This window comes from Cariama cristata, unplaced genomic scaffold (genome assembly GCF_000690535.1).
Source record: "Cariama cristata isolate BGI_N322 unplaced genomic scaffold, ASM69053v1 scaffold9323, whole genome shotgun sequence".
In the NCBI taxonomy this organism is placed as follows: domain Eukaryota; kingdom Metazoa; phylum Chordata; class Aves; order Cariamiformes; family Cariamidae; genus Cariama; species Cariama cristata.
Window position 1 is genome coordinate 29,352 of NW_009608943.1, and position 21,677 is coordinate 51,028.

A 21,677-nucleotide genomic window follows, 5' to 3' on the forward strand; every position below is an offset into this window, starting at 1 on the left:
AAATAATTCAGTAGTAAACAGCAGGGTTTTTTTTTCTCATAACAGATAATCTACATCTAAAGAAAATTAAGCCTTAACCCTTAAGATACATCTGAGAAAACTCCAGGAAGTATTACACAGTTAAAGACAGTTTTATAGGTATACACCTTAATTGTACAATAGATCTCCCAATTTCTCATGAATCCATCTAAGTTTGAGAAAGTACCAGTAGACAAAATTAAGTATAAATATTTCTGCTTTGACTGCAGTAAAGGCATTAACACTGCAAGGTAAGTTCATGTGATCTTTGGCACAACATCCTTAATATCAAAAAACAAAGTTAAGAGGCCTTTCAAGTCTTTGATGTATGTATCTATGTGTACACACAAACACACATACACCGAGATGAAAACTAGCAATGAGGGACCTCCACAGGAGCTCTAACAGAGAAGAAGCCAGGCCTATGAAAAGCTGTAACTGCACCTCATGTTACATACAAACACGCCTGCCATCTAGTGTACTATTGGTCAAGTGTATAATTTATTTTTACATTTTCCGCATTCAAGTGACCAAAAACCCCTAATGCTGGTTATTACTAAGCAAAACTACACTGTCATGTTTACTTTTCTGACACAGCATATGAAGTTTATTAATCACATCCAGCTCTTCTGTGCATTGAATTATCTTTACCAAGAGGTGAGCCATAAACACGCCCAAGTAGATTTAGTCTTTAAAAACTCTGACTATTTTCACACACATAGTACAAAAACTGGATAATGGAATTATAGGAGTAGTTAACTGTTCTTTCTGCTGGAGATTTAGAGACAGCAGTTAGCGGCGTTTAGCTCCAAATTATTCTAGACTTTACTAAGTCTAATTGCATGCAATTCAGCATTTTCACCGAAGGGGTTGTCAAGCACAGGAACAGGCTGCCCAGGGAAGTGGTTGAGTCACCATCCCTGGAGGTATTTAAGAGGCATGTAGATGTGGTACTTAGGAACATGGTTAACGGTTGGACTCCATGACCTTAAGGGTCTCTTCCAACCTAAATGATTCTATGATTTTCTGTTTCCCTGGGTTACTATAACCAGCCTATTAAGCTACTCCAAGCAAGTTTATTTCTTCTATAGCATTTTCCAGCTTTTTTGTAAAGCCACTTGAAATATGTCCTTGGTTCATATCTTCTTCTGTACTTACATTTGTTCAACACACGTGGCTTAACCAAATCAAATTCAAAACTTACCATAGCTACAGTCAGCAGTCCAACAGTCAAAGATTCTGGAAATTGGTAATGTCGTGATGACCTTTTGGTTCAAACTAACCTTCTCCAGATTCACACGTGTATTATTTCAAAAGACTTCTAAGGCTTCATTTGGAAGCAGCATGCCTAAGGATATTCAATTCTACTACTAAATAATTTCAAATTCTAAACTTGGATTGAGAAAGAATGCTTATTTTTCAGCTGGTGCATTACCCATTTTCCCCAGCTAGCAGTAAGTCATTTTAGTGTAAAATGTGTGCAGGCTATATCCACACCTCAAATATAGGAGTCATTATTTGATCAACACAGGATACAAGTGAAAACAATCAACTAGAGTTTCATAGAAAAAAAAAAAACACAAACCACCACCACACAAACACAAAACAAACCACAACCCAGTCACTTTCCTTAAAGATTAACAGGTAACGCGCATGTCTTGTTCAGCTACATTTAAGGACACAGAAATCCAAGAAGAAAAAGACTCAACTGAAGGCATAGGTTTTGGGGATTTTTTTTTTGCTGCTGTTAGGTTTGGGTTTTTTTCTTTTTTTCTTTTTCAAATACTTCAAATTCAACTTTACTGCATTTTTAATTGCAAGGAACTTACTGATAGTCAGCCAAGTATACACAATCTGGTTTTTGACACTGTCACATCTTACAAGTCTCACTAAAAAATCCGATCTTGACAAAACCAGTTTTAGGAAGAGCATCTAATGAGCATGTGTTAAGCAATTAAGAAAAGGAAGTAATTTCAAGTAAAAACCATTGAGATAACTGACTTTAAGAGGAAAAACTTTATTCAACTATTGCCATATCAGAACAATAAAGCAGCCCTTACATGTAGCCACTCATCAAAAAGGACATTACAAAACATTAACATAATGTAATCGATCAATTTTCTTTCAGGCATTTTCAAAGGACATATCAGACCTGAAGAATCTTCTGCTCTGGTGTGCAAGGAAAAAAGCTGGAAAGGAATAAAGCAAGCAGCAAAACTTTTCTTCCTATCTGACAACACACCTCTGCTGTTCAGAGCTTCTTAACAATCAAGGTGACATAAGCAGTATTTAAGAGCTAAGATATTACCATTTCTGCAATATTTGAGCCAGTAACTACCAATTTTAGACAGTGAATTCCTATTGCACACATTTTCAAAAAGGGAAAGGAAAGAAAGAAGACAGGCCCAACTCTGCCCTCAAATGCTCAGAAAGAATTTTCTGTACACAGACCACACGGCCCTTCAACAAGACAGATGTTGGAAGCGCTGAGCAACTACAGAGCCCTTATTTACTGTGAAGCAAAATAAGCCTTCAAGTGTCCCTTACTTGATCTTAGCAGGTCAAATTCTCTGTCCAGCAGCTCCTCCTCTGTCAACTTTGAAAAATTGTCTTCTCCAAATGGGTTCCAGCCTGACATATCAGGTGGGTTATTGATGCTCTGCTTTGGGTAACTGGCAATTGCTTCAGCATCAGGAATACCCGACCTGTAAAGTCAGTTCATGGAAGCAAATAAAAAGAAACATTACAGGATTGTTTATCAGGGTGAAAATCTATGACATGCTTCGTTATGCCAAAATACTAGATACAAGTAACACATGCATTAACAGCTTATCCCAAAAACATCTGAAAGCTAATTTAAGGGAAAACAGATAATTTGAAATATGTGGCTTGATCACATCATTTCTGTATGCAATCCTTGGACTTTTATTTTTCAATTTATTAACTGTAGCCAAAGCATGTCACCTTGATGAAGAATTCTGTGCAAGTGCAAAAACTGTATTTCACCTGTGGTCATTTCTATATTGACATAGGAGACTGCCTTGTCTTCCTTAAAAAAAAGCCTACTAAATATGTTTGAAATTTTTATTGGTTCTCTTTACTTTCAAATTTTTTTTCTTGATAGACACATTAAGTGTCTTTGAATCCCACATCCATCCAACCGATATAATTAACTTAACCAGCTGACATAACAGCTTCTGCTTTTATTACTCTAATCTACACAGATAAGGAAACCTTTGACCAGATGTGTTTTTTCTTTCATGCACATTTTAGCAATTACAGCTACCACTTCTCTGTTTGTCTGAAGCAGGCTAGAAAAGCAGCAATCAGCAAGTTACTGCACTATAACCGGTTGTCTATGCCTGGCCAGGCTCTGCAGGCCACACCTGCAGCCCAGCTCCATGTGGAACCATCTCTAAGACCAGAGAAAGGGGAAGGGGCTACTTCCTGTCAGCCTGGGTGCTGCCATCCCAAAAGACTACTGGCTCTTTCTACTAGGAGAAGGACAATGTGCAATACAATACAATGCATTTAATATGTCAAAGGATAAGAAATGCATCACCCCTTCCTTTCATATAAGTAGTCATATTTTTTGTTTACAAGATCTTATGCATTGCAAACCATTGCTAACTCACAGTCGTTGACTTGAAGCTAGACAGCAGGATCAAAATCTTCAGCCAAACACACAGAAGAGAAACTGGAAATACACGTATTTACTTCCTGACTGGAACGATTGCTTTCAGAAATTATTTGTGACAGAAGTACTCTGTCAGTAGACCTGACCACAGTACAGCTGGTAAGTCTCAGATACGGGCACAGAAGTGTGGGACAACACTCTCTGCTAGGGATTAGACTAATTGGTGAGATGAAGCCAAACTGGTCACAGTGATATATCATATTATATCAATCCAGCCTATAGCAGGAAAATATTTTGCCTTTTCCTCTTTCAACACACTCTAACCTAGAAAAGACTAAGAATGACAGTAGCACCTGAAACATGTAAGCCACACTATTAACTGAAAGCCTGTGTCAAGACTGAGTGCACCAAAGACAGCAGCGTTTCCACAATTGCAAAGGACTTCTCTTTCAATATAGCACAGTAGGAACCTATATAAATATATAACCTACTTCATAACATTAGTGAAACTGGACAAATTTGTGATTTTTATATTTTTTAAATCAGAAAAGGAAGCGTTTTTTTTATTCCACATGCTGTTTTTCATAAGAATTCATGGAAAAGTCATTATTTATTATACTTCACTAAGCAAAGGTAAGTCCACAGGCCCCTGCAAAAGGACCATATCTCTGATGAGGTGTACTCCATCACATTACATACCTAAGTCAGACGTCTGATCAATAGACACAAGAGTTAGAAGCCCTAGCAAATAAATGCCAACTATAAAGCCTCTCTTAAAAGAGTATTTGAGATTACTTTCACACACCCATAACCTCATTCAACATAGGGTACTGACCATCCTAAGCAAAAGTGGTTAGCAGCCAGATCCTGGAATAAATCCATGAACAAGTAAAAGTGGAAGACAGGTTCTTTAAGAAGTTGTACCAGGCTCATTTTTTAACAAGTTAAACGTCCCACTTTCCTCCCAAAATATCCTTTATCACCAAACAGCAACTACTCAACTGCTTTAAATAATACCTTACTGTTGACGCATTAATTTCCGAGGAAAGGATTCAGCAGTGCACATCAAAATTAGGAATGTAAGCAGTAAGTAACCCTTGGGTACATCTCTGTCAGAATACTTGCCTGCTTGCAGGGTAGGGAGAATCCGCCACTGTTCCAGCATGCACTGGAAGTGACCCAGGGTAGGAGATTAAGGCTGGTGAGAAGTCTTGTGGAGAAGTGATATATTCAGGAGACGGTGCCTGTTGGGACCGCTGTTGCTGCTGAGCAAGCATCTGCTGCTGTAGGAGAGCCTGCTGATATTGCTGCACCTAAGTAAGGTAATGATCATGTTACTAAAATTCATGAGCCGGTGTGAATCTCTTCTGCAAAGTAACAATACTGGTCTTGCAGCCAGATGCACTAACCACCACACTCTAGAAAAGCTTGGTAGCTTCAGCAGAAACAAGAAGCCAGACCTGTCCATTATAACATACATGGTAAAAAGAAACTGCCCTAACAGATCAGCGATACCATTATTATCTAACATATTACTACTTAGCTTTTTGCAATTACTCCAACCTAAGTATATGCTACTGTAGCACTAAGAAGCTAGTTTTCATCATACCCTATTCTTAAATATTAATAGTCAAAATTTCAGGACAATTTCTCCTGACTTTTGAAAAATAGACTATGCTAGTTAGCCTTCTTGCTTTTAAAGTAGAAATTTGATGCCACCATGTCTTCTATCACTTTGTAGCATAACATACATTTGTTGCTGTGGTCACTACTGGAAACCTTAAGCATCAAGCATGTTTCAAATTAGTATATACCTACTTAATGAAGTTTAGGATATAGCCCATCTGATTAATACAGAAGTGCAACTCCAGATAAGCTTTCACAGCCGAGTTTGGGTTAACTTTTTTTTTCCCCATTTTAGATGCTGAACTTCACACTATTTACCACATCCACAGCTCATTACAACTACTCACAAACTTCTCTTACTGCATCTTCACAACAGACTTACAAACACAGCATGTATTTTACGACTGTGACATCTATGTTCCGTTCTTCACATACCATAGCAGGATACTGAGATTGGGAAGGTTGCTGCTGATATACAGACTGCATCAACAGCTGCTGTTGGACCATCTGCTGGTGCATTGCTTGTTGATACTATAGTTGAAAAGAAGAAAATAGCTTAAAGTCGTCGTGATCCCCTTTTAGAAACATCCAGATATTTAGAAGAAGCATCAATTAAAATATTAATTCTGTGACTCAACAGCATTTTTCAGTTAAAACATCACATAACCAAGAATCAGCTTGCAATTCAGTCACTGCTTTTTAACGACTCTGTGTTTGGAAGCTTTTCCTGCCCCACCCCTCGCCCAATTAATACCAGCCTGTTTAACAAACCAAAAAAATCTGACTACATATTTAGCACTTCCTTTTCTGAGGCATATCAATTAACATCCCAACTTTTGCATTTTTCACCTGTTCTGAGTCCCTTTGTAAAATAAACGAGCTGTGCTTTAAAGAATAACTTCTCAACAGGGAGGGGGGGAATAGCAAGAAGGTGTCTTGAGGTGTCTTGGACAGGATCTGAAAGTTCTTGTCTGACCTAGCTGCTCTTCTGTTATGTTTACAGTTATTTATGCTACACAACTTAAGCAATTATACTTGATGGTATAGAATACCAGTGTTAGAATACGTGGTATCCATGAAAAATCTGGGCAGACAGAACAACTACAAAAAGGAAGCTCTTCCTTGTCCAAGAAAAACTGAAGAAAGCAAAAACTGCAAAAATCCTACTCAGTGTATGTACAACCATCTACTGCAAGCATAGCATTGTCACCTAGGTAACTTCTAATGTTTATCTCAATCACTTTTACACATACACAAAACTTTTATTTGGGCCACATGGTGGAGATTCAAAGCAAGCTGGGATTCAAGGTCAAACTGCAAACACAAGACAGCACAAAGAAAGTAACTTTCTAGGATAAGCATTACAGTGTCTATGAAGAGACAAATCAAACGTCAAAAGAAGAGGCAGGAGGCACGATCCTTTTACCTCCTAGCAGGAAAAAAACCAGGCAGCAACAGCAGAAATGTTTAATCAGCACATGATTCCAAGTGTTATTAACAAGCTAATGTGTGTCTCAGAAACCTAAGAGATTCGACTTGTACCTGCTGAATGTAAGCATCCTGAATGGCAGGTTGCTGCTGCTGGTGATGTAAGTGGTGTAGCTGCTGCAGTCTCCAGTCGCCCTGCTGCAGCTGTTGGAGAACTCTGTTCTGCTGCGGGGGGTGCTGGTTGGTCCCTTGGGACTGTAAGATGTCTTGTCCATTCCCTAGTCGCGTTGTTTCTGTGATACGCAGACAACACTACTGACATACTGATCTCTGAAGTTTAGTTAGAGTGCTCCACGGCAGTTAACATCTTTATTTCACACTTCAAGGTGAAACAGTTTATAAATTTCCCTTCCCAGTCAGACAACTAGTACAGCTGGTAGATACTAAGTTCACTTCTCTGAAAAGACTTCCACATCTGTCAATGCACGATTTCTACTTAGGTGTGTGAAGCTTCCTTTGGTCTCATGACAGAGCAAGCTGGATTCAAGACTTCCGCTTTACTAATGCTTAAGTTGAACCTTCTAGTATCTCAAACCCTAACCCTCAAAACATACAATTTTGAATGCATACTCTCTCGCTTTTTTTTTTTTTTTAAGAGAACTATTGGCTCACTAGTCCAGCCTAGTTCCCTTAAACAGAACACCTGATGAATTTTGCCATTCAACTGTTTTTGCTGCCTTTTAAGTAAGCAGTTACTAACATAAATTAATCTCTCTTGCGTGCTGTATTTATATTCTGAAGTGCCCAGTTCAATGACCTGTTCGTTATCATAACAGGAAAAGCTTTCCAAGTTGGATGTTATTTGGATCCTGTCTAGTAAAAGTTGTTTACACCAGGAACACAAACATTCTCAGGGGCCTTCTGACTGGAGGCTTTCCCAATGCTGCCCTTGAAGCTACTCTTCCTGTACTGTAACAGTCACGTAACATCACAGAGTGCAACTAGGAAAGAGATAAAGAAAACCTGAAAGGATTTACTGAAAACCCATTTCACTCAATTGAGTTTCCCTGAATTATTCCTCTGTTGCCCCTCTATTGCACCCACAGTACAATGTGAAATGCACTGGTCAGTCATTAGAGAAGTGAAATTTGGTTCCAGTCTATAAATAATACTAACATATTACTGATATCTCATGACTTACTGATGCACAGGGAAAATATTTTTCCTATTACAATGAAAGCAGTTTGTTACAGAAGAGCTCAGTACTTTTCATGCTCAGTTTTGACTTTCCAATAATTAATGAACTTTTCTCACAGTCCACAGTGGGAAAGTTAGTTCAAAAATCAGTGTTAAGCACAATGAAAAAAATACCCTCACTTCTCAATTTGCATTTAGTTTTTCTGGCACCTGGTCAAACTTATTACTTGTACATTTAGAGTCTTTCTGAAATGATAAAGATTTGGGTTTTCGCATATAAAAAAACCAGATGAATTTGAGTTTTATATGTTATCCCTACTAGAGCAAGAAGAAAAAAGAAATACAAGATTCATTCGTCATTTGTTTTGGTCCATCCTTAGATTTTGTTAAGTTACCTTTTTGGCCACGATTACCAAATTCACCAGGAACTTGTACTTTGACTGGAGTTGCTGAGCTCTGGATGGTCAGCACACTAGAAGTGGCAGTGCTGGAATTGGCCTTTGGTCTTTGTCGCGGTGCAATTGAGGTTTCTGTTGGTCCAACAGTATCTGTTATTCTGAAATGGCAAGTTTTCCCACAGAAGAGAGTTGATTAAAAAAGACTGTTTCTTCTTCAAATTAGACACAGCATATCTCTTAATAGCTCAATTATGTCTTAACTATGTGCTGCTCTACTTCTGAATTGGATTTCAATACCTTAAAATTTGCTTCCTAAAATTCCACTCACCACTCATTGCAGCCATAGGATACATGACTGCTGCAGGACACCATTAAGCAAGCAACTGCCTTATTCCCAAGGAGACCATGACACTAGATGAAATTTCTCTGTATAAGCTTTCCTCAGTTCACAGTAGTGAGTGAAAGTTATGTCTAGCACTTGAGTCAGCAATCCTATGACTAGAGATATGATTACTGTTCATACATACAGGAAATAAGATTAAGAAAAATCTTATCTGTTAAGTCAACTCATTTCTACTTTTTGTTAGGAGATCTAGCCTCTGGCAGTTACAAACACCCATAAACTGCTCAAAATATTTACATCTTCCCTGAAGTACTTCTGAAATGTATAATAGTCCACCAGGGTAATAAAGATGTTCAAAACTAAAGTACTTTTGAGCTTTAATCCCATTATCAGGTTATAGTATACACATTTTTTACAACTGTCCAACGGCTCAAAAACACTCATTCAACATCTGAGCTCCAGTAGCTAACACCTTATATTAGTTCCTACCATATTACAGCAAGATACCATCTGCCTTAACCTGCTGTAACTTAGAGCCACCAGGAAAACATTATTTAGGAAGAACTATGAATCTTCCTACTATCGTCTAGCAAATTTAGCTGGAGTTTAAAACATTATTGCATAGATACTCTACGCCTGCCCTCCGCTGCATGTTACCAACTGACAGCAGAGCTAGCAAAACCAACCACGTCCAGACCATGACATTACCTTAAAATGGCACAGACACGTCTACATGGCTCAAACACAGCTTAGAAAAGCCCATTCATTTGCTTCTCATTGACAATAGGCTAATGAAGTCACAGTTGAAATAGAGCTGATAATTACAGCTGAATATAAAAGTACCTAAGTCACACATGTTGGTAGATTCAAAATCCAAACAACTTCCATTAACAAGCAATAGAAGTGTAAAGGATCCTTCCAGCGTTAGCATTAAGCATACACCATATACCATAGCAGAAGTAAAAAGCATGAATAGGAATTCCCAAGGTTTTGATTTTATGAACAAGTACAAAAAAAAGAATATTTTGGTGTAAAAAAAATGGGAATTTTTGAAAGAACAAAATCCACTTACTTTCAATCAGATTTGATTTGCACATTTAAACAGAACTCCTAAGAACAGTTTAACTGTACCATATTAACCTCACCTGCCACTAAAATATTTTATTTCAAAATTCACTCACCACACTAGGAGAAAATAAAGCAGATCAGAAACAGACTGCTAGCACTTACTTATTCCACCATGAAACAGGCTCTCAGTTTCTCTCTGTGGATTCTCAATACAATGAAAAAAGCAATGGAGTGGAATTCAAAGAGAGTTGAAGCTCTTAGAATTGCAGTTGATCTGTTCTAATGACCTTTGCTCCTAAGACAATTTTTCATTTATTAACAACCATATGAAAACAGCTTTTAGACAAACATGTAGCTTAACAATATTAGCAAAAAAAAAGTAAAGCCACATCTGCTGCTCACCTTGCTTTTATTTGGCTTTTTCTAGCAGCTGCCTCACTAGCTGTCATGGGTTCAGGAAGAGTTGAAGGAACAGGAGAATTCTTGGGAAAAATAAATTTGAATAAATTAAAAAACCGAAATCCTGAAAGAAAAAAATCATTACATATTGAAGATGAATACTTGGGTTCAAGTTTTTCATGTTACAAGGCTTCATACAGAACTCACGTGGCTGTAGATTAAAAGTGCTTTAATTTATCAGTATCTCTACCTTCTCTTATCTGTTGCAAAAGTAAAACCAAAACATTACTGGTCTGACTGTTTTGTCACCTACTTCATTTACTCCCTACCAACTATTAACAATAAAGTAAAACATTTTCTCCAAATGATTTCATATAACTGCACAGAACAGACACTTATTTTAGCCTCAAGTTTAAGAACTAAAACAAAGCCTAATCTTTGGATGAAACAACAGCAGTTTTTTTAGCCCACTCAGCTCTTCCACCACAACACAAATTCCAGAAAACCATGCAGTATCTAAGCTTCTATGGTCCTTTAACTTATCCTCATCTCAATCAAATTCCTGAATGAATTATATGTCACCTAAACTACGTTTTACCAAGGAAAATGGCAATTTTGGGAGAGGGAGGAGGAAGATTATCTCTAATTACACATGTAGTACCTCCTTATGTAAAGGACGCAAATCTAAATCTGGTCATAAATATCAGAGACAGAGTTAATTATCAAATACTGCTTCTGAAGACTACCATCAGTACTGGAATTAGTCAAGAATCTAGGAAAGAGGCAGACAGGCATACTTCCAACTTCCCCTTGAAAAACCAAGTTGCTGTCAAAGACAGTATACTGCAGACAGCCAGCCTGTCTTCTAACCTACAATGGTCATTTTTCTATTCTCACGGAACTTTGAGTGGGAGGGTCAGGGGAGGGGTGTCCACATGCATATTTTTGTGCTGCTTCTCTTTTAAGGTAGCCGTGGGTGCTAGACAAGCAAGCACTACCAGAGGAAATCAAGAGCAACAGAAACAAGGGCATAGACTGCTGCTCTTACTGCTGTTTTAACACTCCAGCAGTAAAAAACACACACATCAAACAGCTTCACTTTGTGAGAATACTCCAGGTACTTCTGCTTTTCTATGTCTGTCACAAGGCAAAGGGCCAAGTAAGCAGGCAATTCCTATCTGCAGCAGAAAAACAAAAAAAATCCAAGAAACACACATATTCTCAAGCCACCTGAGTAAGGTGATACTACTCCTTCAATGAGTAACATAGTAAATTCCCAAATTATGTTATGTCAAGATAGGCTCATATTTCAGGATAAAGTATTCAAGAGAAAGTATAGTTAGTGCACCTCCTGTTCACACACTGCAACAGCAAAATGCAAAACCATTCAAACCACTTGAAATTTAGCCTTTACCTACAAACAGTAAGTACTTCAAGGTCTTCTGATTTTTAACCTAAGTTTCCAAAAAGCAACACTCGCATTTACTGAGCACCTTCTTCTACAGGGATCAATGATAAAGGAATTCAAAGGGATCTCAGTAAGTTCACTCCTCTGTCTCTGAAGGTAGATTTTTCATTTTGGAACAAATGTCAATTATAGTATTTTGAGATGGATTTTTCCTGATGCATATCTTGAGAATGACTTTATAATACTGAACATTATCGATGTGCCCTCAAATTCCATCGCGCAGTAATTAAATCTGTGAATGAGATGATCTTTGAAAGAAAGTTCAGACTTTCAAACAAAGTTCAAACTCACATGGAAAGTAAGGGTAGGAATGCAGGCTAACCAAGGCACTGCTCTGTTTGCCTTCCAGTTCACCGTCATCCTTCCAATGGATTAACATAATCGCTAAGGACGATTAAGAAACAGGGTTTATCCAGAACAAACAAATGCTCTTGACACTACAGTTACAACATTAAACCTTCTACTGTCAACAAGTTTAAGTTCTGTGGTACATTTCATATTTATTGTATTAGACACAAGAGATAAGTAATGGTTAAAACTGTTAGTCAGGTATTGGTGCAGTATCAATACAATTCAGGAAGAATTTTTTTTTGTTTGGAGAGCTAATATTACATATACGCAACAGTAGCTTGAAGTGTACTCTGCTCTGTTTTAAATTTAGGGACAAGATTTATGAAGAAATTGAAATAATCTCTCAGCTGATTTCATAGACTTTTCTCAATGCTACCTACAAAATACACCAAAAATATGGAAAAAATTAAAGACTACTTACATTAATATTAGACACTGGACAATCCCTTTTGGCAAGTTTAAAGGCAAAGTAAGATACTTGAAAGATATCAGGTCTCTGTTCTTGATCTGGCTCAAGCATATATCCTGCAAAAAATGACACGACCAAATTAACAACTATCGGATATCAAAAAGCCTGTTGAGATAGCATGTTACCAGCAAGAAGAAATTCAGCAGCTCTGCCAAGTGAGCTTACCACAGAAAGACCTGGTTTTATTGTTATGTTGGTTTTTTGGTGTTTTGGTTTTGTTTTGGTTTTTTTAATACTTTTTGTCAAGTCAAATAGTTTCTAGGATCAAATACAATTGGAGAAGATGTATGCCGTTTGATATTTTGACACTCAGTTGTGGAAATGGTGGCTAACTGAAGTAGCAATTAACAACTTCAGAGAAAAAGAGCATAAAACCAACTCATAGTTCTTGAATTTTCTAGGGTTAATACAAAATTCAATGTAACTAACAGAAGATTCACAGATATATCTAACTGCATCAGGCTAAGGTTCTACATAATCTTTTGTCCTGCAGGTTTAGTTGGCTATGCACACTTTTGTTTATTAAAAAAAATATATATATAGTTCCATGGAAAAAAGGACTTTTTCCTGACAAGACACAGAATTTCTGATGTCCCTCTCAAACATTACCTTCCCACATTAGAAGGTTCTGTGTTTTTCAAGCAAATAAAAAAGTTACTTTATATTGTTTACAATATGATAGAGCACATAATCAGGAAATCTTGCCTAAATAGCTGGAGAACCTAAATAAACCATGAAAGATGCCTTCTAAACAAGCTAAACCTCTAAAAATATGTTCAGGTACAAAGAAAATTAACCTATGAAAATTTAAGTTCTCAGTTTGCATGAGAAAATTGAGCTACATTTCCAAAACTGTTCAGTAGTACAGCCAAACTTAAACAAGATTTTGTAAAAAAGTCTTGAAGTAATTTTAAAGAAAAAAATTAATATGATCTTAGGCAGATCTTACAATTTTACTTAAAGCCATTATTTCATGACCAATATAGTTCACAGCAAGTTCTATTTTTAATGGGTTTTATAAAATAAAGCAGATTTAAACTTACAGCAACAGCACCATTAAGTGAAAACAGAACACTTAGGACATGACTCCTGCCAATTGATTCTAAAATATTAGATTTATTACGTGGAGAATGGCCAGCTTGTCACTCCCCAACCCCCACCTTGTAAAAGAGCTGAGAAGCCAGAAATCCCTGAAATACCTTCTACAACCAACTGCATCTTTTTTGGCTTCCATTCCAAATAGAACGAAGAGAAGTTTACATTATGAGATTCTTCCCTACCCACATATATTCTATGCCAGTAATGCCAGTCTTGGCACAGCAGTTCATTGAATCTTAATATAAATCTGCGTTCATACTTATAAAGAGATAGGATTAAAACCTGTACTTTTCTAAAAGTAGCACTGTGACACAGAGAAAAATATTTAATCACTTGAAAATTAATCTCATTTTGTCAATTATCAAGTATTTGCAGAAGGTAAATGCTTATCATGGTAACTGCTATTTCTCAATTATGAACCTGTGCTCAAAAAAGTGGTTTGGATTTGGCATTTCCTATTGTATAAAAGCATAAACTGTGGTCAACATATTCATAACTTAGAAAATAATTATAAGAGCTCCTATTCAAACTTTCCAAGTTTTTCATACTGTCCGTCGTACTCTCTTGAGTTAGCCTGCTCAAAGTTGAAAACAAAGACAATTGAAAATACTCATTATTATTGTAAATATTATATCCTGTATCTCTGTACCCGGATAACAGATTAATCACTAGCCTCAGAGCTTGCTGTTGTCCAAAATTTTCCTTCATACTCTTTGTGCCTTCAAAGTTCTGCCAGAGTTCACATCCGACACTTCGGATTGCACAAACTTTATCAGATTTTTGTTCTGTTATAAACCATGAAACTACTATAAAATTCTCCACAGTGCAATTCATCTCCGTACAGTTATGTTTCTACACTAAACTTGCACTTCAAATTCATCCGAGCACAACTGTCCAACTTGGACAGAAAATACTATTAACAGTCTGATACTCCATAGAAAATACACACTTAAGGGCAAAAAGGACCAATGAATAAATTAAGAGCTACTCTTTTCATTCCCCTTATCCCTTTGTGATTTATGGCCAACTAAAGAAAAAAATCATCCATGCCTCCCAAAGAAATCAAAATGTTCTTTTAACTGCAACAAAGCTCTTCTGAGTTGAGAGGTACAATTTAATCTGGCAGGTCTTTGTGCTGTTTTATTCTGTTTCAATTCTGAAGTTATAGATTCATCCATTAAATGCCCAGAATACAACAGCTAATTTTAACATGTCAGTTGTCCAGAAGAAAGACCTGTTCGTACTTCATTCACCTGGCTGACTTTTAGCACCATTTCAAAGACATTTCTTCTAGGTTTCCGAAATTCCTCCTCTAGGCCAGCACCTCAGTTCTGTGCCTTGTGGCACAGTCCTCTGTTGTGCAAATGGATAAGCCTCCTTTCAAGGGCAAGTGCAGGAGTTGCAAGACTGATGGTAGCCAGGAGCAACTCCCACTGTTCACTCCAGAACCCAGCCAGTCTGCACCACCTATCCAAGTCACTCACCTACATTAGCAAGATCTTCTGTGTTTTATTTGATTTACAAGGCAAAAGAATTGCCATGCTGCCCAGTTACTTACTTATCAAACAGTGTATACTATGAGAGTATCGGGAATTGTCTGGAATGGTAAAGCTTCCGTCGCAAATAGCAACTTGACTTTCTCCAAAGGGAAGTGAAAAGAAACAAAGTTTATACAGCAAGCAGCCAAGTGCCTGTAAAAAACAAATACAAGCACTGTAAAGGGATGAGAGTAAGCCTTTTACACAATAAAGCAACAAGAAACAAATTGCATTCTAGCTACAGCTGATGCTTACTCTGTTATGTAGAAGCTGCATTATGAAGCACTCGATGTGACAAGCTGATATATAAGAAGCTCTAAAAAGGCTTGCTTTCCCGCTGACTCCTATGTTAGAAAATGTACTACCAAAATCAGAGCATATCCCAAGAGCTGCATTCACCTTGTCATAGCAGAGATATCACTCGCATTTCTGCTGAATTTAGTCTTTGTTAGGTGATGTGCAGCGAACTAAATAAAAACACCTTTCTTTATCATGCTGCCAACAGGTTTCCACAAGAAATCACTGATGACTATTAAGCAGCAACCGAAGGCAACAAAAAGGAAAAATTCTAAATCATGTCCTTCTTAACTCAAAATGATCATCACACATGGCATCCATTTTAGTTACCAAAGACATAACTACCAAAGACACGTCTACTATATTCTGCATTGCATAGCTGCATGATATATTTCACTTTGAAAGAATTAGGTTTTCAGTTAGTCAATGCTGCTTTTAACTTCCCTCCCTCACCTCTTAATTAGTTCCGTATTTCATAGTACTTGAGTTTTTGCTTACCCAGATATCTGCCTTGGTAGTAATCGGTTTTCCTCCATAAAGATTGATCATTTCAGGAGCTCTGTATGATAGTGTTGTATACCTAGCAGTAGATAATTAAAAGAAGACATAGATGAAAAGCATGCCTCAGAACTGAAAGCGTGTTTTCCTGCATCTGCCATGCACACACGATTCACACTCAAGTTTCAGATACGCACCTCGAATTGTCTCAGGTGATACAAGTAATTTATTGCATTCGCAGTATTACAGAGAATATTTGGAGTAGAGACATAAAATTATCATACACAAGAATAAATATTAAGACAGCTAAAATTTGCTTTTAATGTTATTTCCCCAGCACCTGTACTTTTGCAAGAGTCACTTTGCTTAAATACTGCAATAACCAGTCATTTGAAAGGTGTCATGTGAGAGTCCTATAGGAGTATTACCTATCACATATTGAAACATACAGAATGCGGACTTCAAAATACTAACATCTGAAAATAATTACTAAACTGCTAGTCAAAGTATTTTTCAGAGCTGGGGAAAAAAAACCCAAAACACACTGTATCACTTTATAACTTGGTAACAAGTAGCTTGTATTTACTCCTCTGCAGTAGTTAGCCCAAAGGCGCAAAACCAAAACAATACACCTTTTCAGGAGTGCACCTGTAATAAAGGTTAAAATATTTTTCTGATCAGTCTCAGGAGAATGAACACAGACCTTAGTCTACAAATACGACTCTACATAAATCCATTCCAATGCTTATTTACATCAGTTCTTTTTCTCTCATATCGTTAGCTGTATTAAAATAGCACAAATTTAAAACAAACTCTTAAAATGGCCAGTAGCCAGACATACATTTTTGAACAATTTAATTTAAAAATAGAATGCTTTTTTCCAACAGTTTGAGTCTTAAGAGTCTGTTTTGTAAAAACAATCTGTGAATAAATGGAAGAAATCTATGTTACCAAATCATCATTAATTCAAATTCAGCCATTAAGTTTAATTCATATTAATAAGATATATGCACAATAATAAATGGAGTTTCCTAGCAGCACAATCACTGCTTATGCTAGCCACTTAAAAGTGAACTTACTTTTTAATTTCTTCTTCAACCACATTAACACCATCCTTTTGAGGATTAAGGTATTTGTTAGTGGCACTGCCGAAATCACAGAGAACATAGTTCCCGCTATCATTTAACAATATATTCTCCACCTTGAAAGGAAATCAACACACAGAAACATTAGATGAAAATAATGGTATTCATTTCCAAGTTAACTGTTACTACACGCTCTCACACACAAACAGCAAAGTTCCCAGAAAAATCAATCGACAGACTTGGCATCAGCAATAAGTGATGTCTTATGGTTTAGTCTCTCCGTTTACAGCTCCACCAACAGCAAGTGCTTCTCTAACTAGAAGTCAGTTTTAGTAAGATAAAAAGGATTGAAAATATAGGAGTTGAGTAGATCATTGATTTTAACCAAAATGTTTCTTTTTACTAAGGTCATACCTTTAGATCCCGGTGAACTATAGGTGTTTTGCACTGATGCAACCGGGCAACAGCTTCACAGGTGTCACAAAATATTCTCATTACTTCTGACTCGGTAAAGCCTGTCTGAAGATGCTGATTCATCTGATTGACAACTTGCCCAGCTAAAGAAACAATAAGGTAATTATTTTTTTTTTTAGCAGTTCCTATCTCGTACAGAAGTAAAGACTTCTTTATATGCAAAAAGTCCACAAATAAGATGCAAGAAAGTTTTCCACAGCCACTGTATTTAAATAAAACCAACCTGGTTTCCCAAATGCCCACTCACTCCTGTATCATCCTAGATAGAAAAATTACTGTCTCAAGTGAAAAAAAAAAGAAGTCGCTATGACTGAACCCATTTGGGACGAATTGTTGCAAACACAAAGAAGCATCAGCGTCTCTTGTGTTTAGATCCATAGCCAAAACCCTGTCAGTCAACCAAGTTCAATTTAATTCATATTGTAGATATCCTCTCTCTGTCTTTCTGGGAGACAAAGCAGGGGAAAAAAAAAAGTAGAGAAAAAAAGAACCCTGAATTCACCCTTTGAGAGAGAGAGATACCTCACTTAACCAAGGATGCTCTGAGAGAGAGACCTCACTTAACCAAGGATGCTTTGAAAAAGAAAAGCCTAACACTGTCAAGTCATCTGACATACTCACGGCTACTTACCATTACAATTAAGGAAAGAAAATAGGGAGTCAGAAGTGAGCTCCCACAAGGGTACAGAAATTCTCCCGTACAAGCAGAGTAGAGGGCCAAAAATGTGGCCATTAGTTTTCAAGTTATCTCCTTATTCCCATTCCCAAAACATACATCAAGACTCTCTTTGGCTCCTTATGGTACAGATTGCACAAGCTGTAATGTTTACTGCTTCTACTGCAAATAAAACCAATGTAAACCTCAACTGAAAGTATTCTTCAAGCATTACAGACAACGGGGTGGCTTTTCTTTCTGTCTAGAAATACTTACTTTGTACTTGTAGCACTTGTTCTAGTATCATCACCTGTTTGGGTTAACCACCATCTCGTATTAAGAGGTGAGTGCCTAGTTACCCTAAATTTTAAGATAAACTTCAGAAGTTCAACTCAATGGCAAGTTTATTCCAATGTATATGTGAGGTGGGGAAAAAAGTAATTTCTTTTGGCCAGCATTATCAACACTAACTATGCTATGCTCATTTATAACAAGTCACCTGTCAGATAAGAGTAAAGTATCTTAAACAAAAATAGCAGAAGAACAATGAAAAGCTTGCTAATCTTTCGTATTGAATTATGTTCTAGCTACACACTGATTAGCACAAACAGTAGAACAGAACAATTTCACTTTATACTTACACAAATAATTTCCCTCTTTCTAATCCTACTTAATTACAAAGCCATGTGAAACTGACTTTTACATTTTCTCAATGTTCAACAACTCAGTGCCCAACTAACAACACAAACTGAAAAGTAAAAAGAACTAATTGGATTCTAGCTGTGAGATATAAATAATAAAGGAACAATTCTAAGTAAAAATCCCCAGTGATCAATGCAAACATTTTCCCTGCATTTACTCTGAAAAACCTAAGAGTTGACTCTTACCTCGACAGTACTCCATGAGAATGAGTACCTCCCAAACATTATCACTTACAGAGTTAACAGCGCAATCCAAATAGCTCACAATATTCTTGTGCCCAGATAACTCTTTCTGAGAAAGAAAATGCACATTACACTTCAGCACAGAAAAATATAAACAAATAAAAGATAGTATAAGTTTTCAGACAACTATCTATGATTTCAAGTTAAGTCAGTCCCTGCCCCATATCCACTAGTCTTGAGAAAGTACCACAAACACAGAACATAAGCTCACCGCTGCCAGCAATGTCAGAGTGACTGCTACATATCAAACACAATGCAATTACTATTCAGAAAAGAAAATTTACGTGCTTCTTGTTGGACAGTGCAAACACATCTGAACTGTTGCATTCTGGAACAACATTGTGAAGTAGTAATAGCTAGAGCCTTGATATGCAGGAGATACGGAAGAATCAAGCTGCTCATGCCCATCCTAAGCTAAACTGAAAAACAGCCTCTCAGAGTTATTAAAAAAGGTAGCTGGAAAAAAACCACAACTGTTGTAGTCTGAACTATTACGATGTCTTACAAAGTTATTACACTCAAGCAATTGAAGGTGTCCCCAAGGGAAGAAAAAAAACCCCACCAAACCAAAACACAAAAACCCAAAACAAAAAAATCCACATCACACACAAAAAAAAACCACCACAAAACCCAACCAAACTTAAGAGCCATTTTACATGTGGAATTAAGCAATGCTTATTTCACATCTGACCATACAAGTGGTGTCATCTGCACTACAAAATTTCTGCCTATACGATAACTTAAGGGTTAACATAAAAGTACCTCTCATATCAGATAACTATATGGGTGCTGCTATGATCAGAACACATGTAAGCTAGAAGTGTATGGAGATAACTATATGGGTGCTGCTATGATCAGAACACATGTAAGCTAGAAGTGTATGCAGATGGAGATAAATAGTCTTCATAGCATCCACTGGAAGACAATAAAACAGATTTCCTCTTGCCCAGTCAGCAACTAATTTTATTTTTTTTCCTACCTGTCAAGTAATCATAAACCCACGTGTGCCTGACTAAACCCTTCTAAGTTTCTCCTTATTTGCTAGTCATCTACTGAAAAACAATAGAAACACTGATGAGGTAGGGGAGTTCAGCTACACACATATCAGTGACCTCAACACTGGACTGCAACTTCAAGAAGGTGCTTACGCCTACTCAAGATAATACTCGTGGAAGCCACCACCAGCATCATTCAGCTAGCAGAGCTGTGGCACACAGCCTTGAGAATTTAAGTTACTGCTGCAGAACTGGAAGAAATCACTTTCGCTTGGGAACCAGATACACTGACCAAATTGACTGTGGTATCAAATACATTTTTTTATAATAGCATTAAAAGTTGATCATGCACTGACTTTAAACTCAGTATTAGTTTCTGAAACTACCGATGCAAAATCAGGACCGCATGGTCAAAAGAAAAGGTGGTCTAGAAGCAATTGTCATTGAAGAGGCAGTTGGTGTACATACATTACAAATTAATATATTCTCCAGTTACAAACAACAGGCTTCTTACCATAATTGTAATTTCTCTCTTGCATATGTTGAGATCCGGCACATTATTAACATACATTCGTTTCAGGGCACAACGTATCCCACCATGGGTACGTACCAGAAACACAGTTGAGAAGCCACCTGGAAAAAACAATTACAAGCAAATGAAGCTACTTGAGTTTTTGTTATTCCTTTAGCCAACATCACTACACACTAAGAAATAAATACAATAATCTATGTCAGTCATTGAGTGAGGAGTAACAAACACCTAAAAAGTTATAAATATTTGCTACCTCAGTCCACTTCACATAGGCGAAGAATTCTTGACAAAAACGTAAGGCTCTTACTGTTCTGTTAGAACATTAAAAGAAAATATTTGAAAAGCATTTTCCCATTCAAACAGATTTATAAAGCCTAGTGTGAACTCTACGTATTCAGGTATCAACCCTGAAGTACTTTCAGAGTCATCCAGAAACTTGAACAAAGTGAAGGTATTCTCCAATTTCTAAATCCCCAATACTTGATAAAGGTTAATATTAATACCTACATTTTAAAATGTAAATTAAAATACTAAGAAAAGACCAAGTCTTGCGAGATACTGAAGAAGTCATGCAACTTATCAGCACAGCCTAAAGACAGGTAGAACCTCGCTGCAATCACAGATGGTGCAAACAATCAGCTCTAAAGCAGTGTTTTTATTTAAACCCATACTAAATACACAGTTAAGAATTAAACATTTTCCCACAACTAGTCCCATCAGGGGCATTTTTAGTCCTACAAGTGGCCTGAACTGCAAGCCACACACTCAAGCCCACCTCTCAGCTTCCCCAGATGAGACTTTTCTTTTTCTCTTCACTGGTAAAAAGAATCACAAAGACAGGAATTATACACAGAAGTAAAGTGAAACAGCTTACACTGAAAGTAATTCCAAATACTCAGGCAAACCAAAGGGAAAAACAACACTCTCCTGTTTTATCTGTCTTCTGTTAGTCTTGACTACTGCCCAAGGCCTCAAGTAGATTACATTAGCATCACCTCAGGGTTCACAGGCACAGCTTTCCCACAGTTTTGGGAAGTCTGCCTCATAGAAGAGCTCACGTAAATCTGTACTTTCCTTAATTGACTGCTGTCTGATGGTAAGCCAACTATTACCATGGGAACTTTCAACTACTACAAAAACTAAGGTGTACAATCAGGAC

The 21,677-nt window shown here is 37.1% G+C and overlaps 1 protein-coding gene across 1 annotated transcript in view; it reads right to left on the minus strand.

Moving 5' to 3' along the window:
• The window catches only part of BMP2K (BMP2 inducible kinase), a 36,954-nt gene extending 16,343 nt beyond the window's left edge, over positions 1-20,611 (minus strand). The window contains exons 1-13 of the mRNA XM_009697346.1: positions 20,501-20,611; positions 18,935-19,040; positions 17,333-17,475; positions 16,913-17,034; positions 15,834-15,915; positions 15,059-15,191; positions 12,355-12,458; positions 10,118-10,197; positions 8,302-8,462; positions 6,824-7,002; positions 5,717-5,812; positions 4,781-4,968; positions 2,566-2,723 (exon numbers count right to left, since the gene is read on the minus strand). Of these exons, the coding sequence (XP_009695648.1) occupies positions 2,566-2,723; positions 4,781-4,968; positions 5,717-5,812; positions 6,824-7,002; positions 8,302-8,462; positions 10,118-10,197; positions 12,355-12,458; positions 15,059-15,191; positions 15,834-15,915; positions 16,913-17,034; positions 17,333-17,475; positions 18,935-19,040; positions 20,501-20,557 (1,609 nt within the window). The 5' untranslated portion in view covers positions 20,558-20,611. The remainder of the gene's footprint in view (positions 1-2,565; positions 2,724-4,780; positions 4,969-5,716; positions 5,813-6,823; positions 7,003-8,301; positions 8,463-10,117; positions 10,198-12,354; positions 12,459-15,058; positions 15,192-15,833; positions 15,916-16,912; positions 17,035-17,332; positions 17,476-18,934; positions 19,041-20,500) is intronic.
• Positions 20,612-21,677: the final 1,066 nt, after the last annotated feature.